Source organism: Zeus faber (genome assembly GCF_960531495.2).
Source record: "Zeus faber genome assembly, chromosome: 8".
Lineage (NCBI taxonomy): Eukaryota > Metazoa > Chordata > Actinopteri > Zeiformes > Zeidae > Zeus > Zeus faber.
In genome coordinates, this window is record NC_137195.1 from 6,641,875 (window position 1) to 6,649,374 (window position 7,500).

The 7,500-nt window shown below is 49.4% G+C and overlaps 1 protein-coding gene across 3 annotated transcripts in view; it reads right to left on the reverse strand.

Annotated features, from left to right (window-relative positions):
• Nucleotides 1–443: 443 nt before the first annotated feature.
• cspg5a (chondroitin sulfate proteoglycan 5a) overlaps nt 444–7,500 on the reverse strand; it is a 41,575-nt gene continuing 34,518 nt past the window's right edge. For 2 of the 3 annotated variants that reach the window (XM_080005370.1, XM_080005369.1), the window contains one exon: nt 444–2,074. In XM_080005370.1, the coding sequence (XP_079861496.1) occupies nt 2,035–2,074 (40 nt within the window). In that variant the 3' untranslated portion in view covers nt 444–2,034. Of the gene's footprint in view, nt 2,075–6,245; nt 6,303–7,500 lie in introns of all 3 variants that reach the window. The other variant, XM_080005368.1, reaches the window with a different exon arrangement.

A 7,500-nucleotide genomic window follows, 5' to 3' on the forward strand; every position in this document is an offset into this window, starting at 1 on the left:
GCTACTGTTTGTGCGCGTGTGTGTGTGTGTGTGTGTGTGTCTGTAGGAATGTTTTTGTACTGTCACGATCACGTTGACTCTGACCTACATTGGGCTTGACTGCCGCCAGAAAACCTACTTGTGGGTCATTCTGGATACAAGTGCTGAATGATCTGATCAATAATGTAGGAACATTTATTGCACAGTATAAGGGTATATGTGGATTGCTGACTGTGTGTGTGTGTGTGTGTGTGTGTGTGCATGTGTGTGTGTGTGTGTGTGTGTGTGCGTGCGTGTGCGTGACTGCATGCATGCCTAGAGAAGCAGGAGGACCTAGAAGCTGCATCCGCGGCCATGCAGAGAGTGTGGGGGTATTTTTCGCAGGACAGCGGGGGACGGCGACACGGAGGAAGACACAGGATCCAGTTCTCATGTTAAAAAGGTTTATTTCAACAACTGTCTGAATCTTTTTTTATCGTTTCTTTGAAGTCCCAAAAAAGTACAAAATAAAAACAAGTACATCAAAGGATTAGAAATCACATCAATGAAAACCAAGACACGTTGTGTTGTTTCTTTTTAAATCAATCCAAGCATTTGTTTTCTCAATATTTATACATACTCACTGGATTAGTCAGACAAACATCAACATCTCTCAGTAGCTTTTATCTTCTTTTTTTTTTACAATAAAGTTTAACTTCTTTTTTCATCTTATGTATGATTTTTTTTCTTTTTACAAAATACACCAATGCAGGCAGGGGAGTGTGTGTGTGTGTGTGTGTGTGTGTGTGTGTGTGTGTGTTTGTGTGTGTAACATAAATATGTATCTGTGGTGTATGTATATTACTGTGTATATGGGTCTGTCGTATTTGCAAGGATCCCTCCAAGTAAGGTCGCAATTTTTTAGGGGACATGGCCGCTGTCTCATCACAGTTGTTTCCATTATTCTGCAAAATTGAAGGGATGCGGATCGATAAGCTGGCATACGAGGACAGCGGGGATGTCCCAAAGGAACAGTCCACCCAACTTTTGGCAGTTGCCCATAATGCTTCTTGTTTAATTGGAGGATGGACCTTCGATGGAACCGTCAAATTACTGATAGTAACGAAAAAGCTCTGAATCCTCCGTCGCTCAATTTTCAAGTTAAAAATAAGGCTCGTGGACGAATCCTTACAATTTGTGTCTGTTCATGAGGGGCCTGGCTCATTTTTCTTGAGGACCCCTTCAACTTGGAGCCCCTGGGCCTGGGTACCGTGGGTCCGTTCAGGGATCCATCCCTGACTGGGCTCAAAGTTTGGCCTGGTCACATGAGGCTACCTGACCAGCTTGACTCAACTCATGTCACCGTTAAACATGACAGGAATGTTCCCGACCACAAAACAAGTTGCAAGGATCCCATTCTTGCCAATGAGACAAACCCAAAATGTCTGCATACTGGTCAGTGTGTATATTCGTGTATTTATGTGTATGTGTGTGCAGTAGGGTTCTAAGGGAGCGTTGAGTGACAGCAACAAAGGGGGCGGGGCTGCGAGGCAGGGCTGTGATCGGATGTTTTGGGGGATTGCTAAGCGACACAGGGCGGGGCGGGGCGGGGCGGGTGATGTCTGTGGGATGTGGTGTCGTTTCGGGGGTTGTTTCCAGCAGCTGGAGCCGCTGGATGGCAGTGTCGCCGTGGCAGAGATGGTGGTAGACTGGGTCGGGTTGGTCTGTAGGACGGCTAGTCGGTTTTTGCTGGTTTCTTGGTCTGTGAACCGGTTTTTTTCGGCCGCACTGGGCAGCTGACGGGCGGAGAGCGGGGGGAGGCGGTCGAGGGAGGAAGGCGGAGGTCGGGCGGGGGTCAGGTTCGGGGGTGGGGTGGCTCTCGGCGCCAGTGCGGCTCTCTGGGTGGTGTCGTTGCGCTCGCGGGCGGCGGTGGTTCCCGTCGTTTTGTTTACATCATGTTGTTCTGTAGTGAGTTTACCTCTGAGGAGTTCTCCTCGCCCAGCACCTTGTGGTTCTCGTGTTTGGGGGTGAGGGAGTTGTGGATGTTGAGGGAGTCGTCCTCCTTGGGTGGGGCCTTCACCGGGTCCTCGAGCTTGTTCTGGGAATTAGGATCGTCCTGAAGGAGGCGGGAGTGAGGGGTGAGGGGGGCGTAGAACACACGGTCAGCATCCAGTCACAATCCCATCATCTGTCTAGAGGGAGGGGCTGACCCTGATTCATTAACACTAGCATTGGTTTCCACAGACACCTCTACTTGATTATCGGATCCATAAAGGCTATTAATGCTTCATTCCCTAACCGTAAAAACTTAAAAAATCCAAAAGTACAGAGTCTCAAATATTCGTTCCCTTGTTGTATTGATTGAATTGACTCTGAGGTGTCAGATCTAAAGCTCAAAGAACAAAATCCTGCTTAATGACAATCTTTATACATGTTTAGCAGCAGCATGCCAAGGTAAGCAAAACCGATCCCAGGAGCAGCCATTGTTCCTTTAATAGTCCAAAACGGGTTTGTTACTTAGGAACAGAGCGACATTCGTGTGCTTGGCTGTGGCTGTGCGTTAAATTGAAAGGATTCGGAGGCTACAGACTTGAAGGGCAGCATGAGCGAGAACCCCCCCCCCCACACACACACACACAACCCAACCTGACCCCACCCATCCCTCGCCCACCATATCTCAGGCAGTCCGGAAAGCACATGCACACCCACATGCAAGGACCCCTCTCCTCCCTCCTCCTCCTCCTCCTCCTCCCCTTGCACCTCGTTCTACCCCACCCAACCCGCCCCAGAACCCCACCTTCGTTCGCTCATACAGCCCCCCTTCCTCCCCCTTATTGGAAACCAACGAAATAAAAGCGCCAGCGAAAAGCCGATTGGTCGAGCATATCGTCTGTGGGACCACCGTCATACACACCCACGCAGTCGCTGGAAAGAACGAGGCACTGGAAGAGGCGACTCGTCAATTCACCTGAACTTAATTAAGGTCAGGGGGAAAGCATTGATCGCCGAGTGCATTTGGGCTCTGTTTTTCCACCCCGTTATCCCCATTAATGCTGCATGGCACCATCGACCCTGCTGCACCGCGGCATCCTGGGATGTCTGGTGGAGCCGCTGTGTCCACGGGCAGACTGCCACACGCGCCACGACACACACACACACACACACACACACACACACACACACACACACACACACACACACACACACACACACACACACCCTGGTGCGTGCTGGTAGGCGTGCACAAATCGCCTCACTTTCTCACAATTCACTCAAGTCTTACGCACGCACATGCGCGCGCACACACACGCGCACGCGCGAACGGACACACACATTCACACACAAATATTCACTCATAAACACGCACACGTAAATAATGAATAAACACTCGTGCACGCCGACACACACATACACTCACACAACCTCACAACCTCCCCCACTCAAATGTTTACTCATAAACACACACGTCAACGCACAGACAGACATGCACATACAAATAAACACGTGGAGACACACACACACACACACACACACAAACACACACACACGCACACGCACACGCACACGCACACACACACAGACGCACGCTAGCATGCACGCACGCACGCACGCGCACACACACACACACACACACACACAGGTTGGAAGGCTCACAAATCTTATTAAACATAATTAATCACACACACCCACTCTCACACACACACAATGGGCCCCCAAAGGGCTGTGTTTTTTTTTCCAAACACACTGAATTAATTGTTTGCTTATGTCAATGGCACTTTTAAGAGAGGGGTGTGGGGGAGAGAGCATTTACCCATTGGCCGCTGGCCTAGATAGTAACTTCGGGCAGGACGTGAGGATACGTCACTTCCATGGTTACGGGATAGGGCCCCTCTGTCCTCCCGTCAGCGTGAAACTGAAAAACGGCGTTTTTTTGTTTGTTGGATCGAGGTTTTGAAACCGTATGGTGGGGGGGAGGTGTTTTGAGGCGGGGGTGGGGGGTGGGGGTGTGGGGGGTGAGAGGCACAGAGTCGCAGAGGAGGCGGGGGGGGGGGGGGGGGGTGGACACTGGAGCGAGAGTTGAACCGGGGCGGGGGGAGGTCGGGAGACAGAGATAAACGGAGTGTTGATGATGACGATGGCACACGGACAGGAAGTAACTCCTCTCTCTCGCCTGGAGCTTTGTTTGCTTTTACGTGTGGAGGAATCGGTGGCTTAGGAAGGGGATTTATTACTATATCTGTGATGTTATATATGACATAACTGCATCATTACACTGCATAATAGGGACCTGGTCGGAGTGAGCAGTGTGTTTAATGGCTGTTAATCCTATTGTGTGTGCACGTTGTTTGATGTGTTCATTTTGTTTATTGTGACAGGGTTGTGGGCATATGTGTATTTATATGTGTGTATGTGTGTGTGTGTGCATTTGTGTGTGTATACATGTGTACGTCTTTAGGTGTGTGTTTGTGCACACGTGCGTGTTAACCGGGCACACAGGATGGGACGGCATGGTTGAGCACGGGACAGTCCGCAGGCCGGTCCTGGGACACGTGTACAGAGATAAAGCGCCATGGATTGAGCCTGCAGCACCAACTTGACATATCAGGACGTACGCCGAGTGCACGCAAAATCCAGACCATCTTCACCGGCCCCTGCTCCCGCTCCACCCACTCCACTCATACACATTTCCCCCAAAGAGACACAGTGAGCCCTCCAGGTGAAATCAATGAGAGACGTTTTGTTGTTTAAAGGGAAGAGCAGCTGGTCTTCATATTCCGTGCACTGGGTGTATTTTAACGAGTACCTGGACCTGATCAAAATGAAAAAAAAAAATGAAAGGGGGCAATTCGCTCATTTTTGGATGCAGACCCCCGTGCTGCAAAGCTCAGTTCCGTGCGGTAAGCGCAAGATTTGGCGTCGAGGTGTTTTCTCTTTGTACCGATGCAAACGTCCTTGTTGCACCGTCAGACAGGGGTTACGTTGGGAACCCGCCTCCGCCCCCAATTTATCCCCCGATTCACTAGCGACGCCACACCGTTTACGGAGCTGCTATGAAAGGGATGATTGGAAGGCTGATTCAATCTCCCCCAGTAAAGGGAAGGTAAAATGTTCCGCTGTTCTCTCTGTTTGGCGGTGTAGAAGTATCGGGGGCGTGAATCAGAGTTTCCTGTGCTTGTGTCTGGGCATCCGGGGCGTAAATCCCCTTATTATTATGCACAACTGCGTGTGACACTATAGATCTGTGTGTACACGACAGAGACAGAGTACACTGGATATTTGAGTAAGTGTATCTGGTTGTGAGTGGAAGATTGTATATCTGAGTGTGTGTGTGTGTGTCTGTGTGTGTGTGTGTGTGTGTGTGTGTGTGTGTGTGTGTGTTTGTGCGTGCGGCGTGTGTGTGTCTAGAGGTATCTCTGGTTTCAGTCTGTCCTCCACGGCAGCATTTTATCACATCTTGAGAATCCCAGAGGGGTGGGGGGCCGTGGGGTGGGGCGTGTGGGGTGTCTGCATCCCTTCTGTCTGGACCGCGTGCAAGGTCCCCACAAGGTCGACATTTTTTCCGACGGGCGGGCCGAACAAAAGACGCTCACACTAGGACAACTGCACCTTTGATATGAGGGTTTTTTGGGGGAGGGTTGGTGTTATTTGTGGTGATATTAAGTTAGATGGTTTTCCATTGAGGGACAACATCCAAAACAATAAAGCCCGTTGAAGCTTAATTTGTATGAGATCATGATTGAGGAACTGGAAATGAAAGTAAAAATATAATGTTGGAGAATGGGACTCAAAAATCCCAAATATCGTGCGATTCATCAGGTCACGTTTGGGGGATTAATTTTAATTCAGCAAAGCAGTCACATGTTTTTCATTGAATCTGACCTTGAATCTGACCTTGACCTCGCTGTTCTAGGATCGCCGACAATTCCACCGAGTCTAAAATGGATTTGGGATCAAGCTGCGGCTAACCCTGTGCATGGAATAATTATTATTATTATTATTATTATTACTACTACTACTACTACTACTACTTCTACTACTATTATTATTATTATTATTATTATTATTATTATTATTATTAATACTAATCATAATAAGGAAAATATTAATAATAAAAATAATAGAATTATGTTTTTTTGTTTTATTTGTTTGTTGTTGTTTTTTGGGGGGAAGGGGGCGTGGCGTAGATCTGCCCATTGAGAGTTGACAGGGGGTGACTGACAGGGCCACAGTACAATGCCTTTGGAGGATGAGGGGGGGCGGAGCCATCTGAGGGGCGTGGTCCTTACCTGGCAGTCGGACTCCTCTTTGGTCTTACACTCCCAGGTGTATCTGCTCATGGTTTTCTGGGGGGAGGGGGGGGGGGCAGAGGGTTACACTCCTCAAAACCAAACCAACCAAGTTATCCTCACGAGAGAGAGAGAGAGAGAGAGAGAGAGAGAGAGAGAGGAAGAGAGAGAGAGGGAGGGTGAGCGAGGTAGGGAGAGAGAGAGAGAGGTAGAGAGAGAGAGAGAGAGACAGAGAGAGAGACAGGGAAAGAGAGACAGAGAGAGAGACAGAGAGAGAGAGAGACAGAGCGTGAGAGGGAGGGAGGCTCTCTCAGACTATGCTGGACTCTGTGCGTGTCCTGGTGACTGCTTTGGGTTTGTTCTGACCGGGTTCTCCACCATGTTGACACACAGCGCCCGCTTCCTGTTTATGTTCTACGCTAAGGAAGACGTTTTGGGAGCCTGTGGGTAACATCGTTGGGTTTTGGGGGTTTGGTTAGGGCCAATAAACACCTTAGAAGGTAAATAGAGGTTAAACACCGGTCGGAATCGGTTTTTAAGGCGGCGTGACTTTTGGTTTTATCCAGTTTGGAAAGGGCGGTTCTAGATTATTTGGTTAGAAAGACGACGGGTGATGGATGCTATTTTAATATGTTAGCAAATCGGGGTGAAAAAAAAAAAAAAATACAAACTGTAGGCCTGCTGCGCCTCCGCTACGTGAAAGACTCCTACACGGGTGGAAGTTCATGGAAAGAAATCATGTGTTTGATGACATCAGGTGCCTTGGATCGTCGGGGAAGGGGAAAGACAGAGTGAGGGGTCAATTCGGCCCAAAAAAGTCCGACCCAGCTCAGCGGTCTCGTGACTAGACGGCGTGGTTAGAGGGTGGTACCACAACGTAACGCGGCGAACGCGACACACATCACACAGAGGAAATGTCGCCCTCGGCTGTAGCCCGCTACCCATGCTACTACAACGTTAGCGCTACTGCTACGAGCGAGCCATGCTTTCATTAGTAAGGCGCCTGTCGGCCCTGTGCTGCCGCCAGCGGGCGACAGCAGTGTGTTGCATCCCAGATGTTTATCCTGAGTGGATGAGCCCAAATCGGTTTCCCCCCCTCGGATTCTCCCAATCACCATCGGCTTACCTGGTTCAACCACCCCCCGCTCGGCGACATCCCAAAAAAAAAACCAACAAAAAAAAAAAACCCAAGCGAAAACGAAAAAAAACCCAACTATTTGGCCCAAATCTAACAGGATGTTCCCGTCCCTCCTTT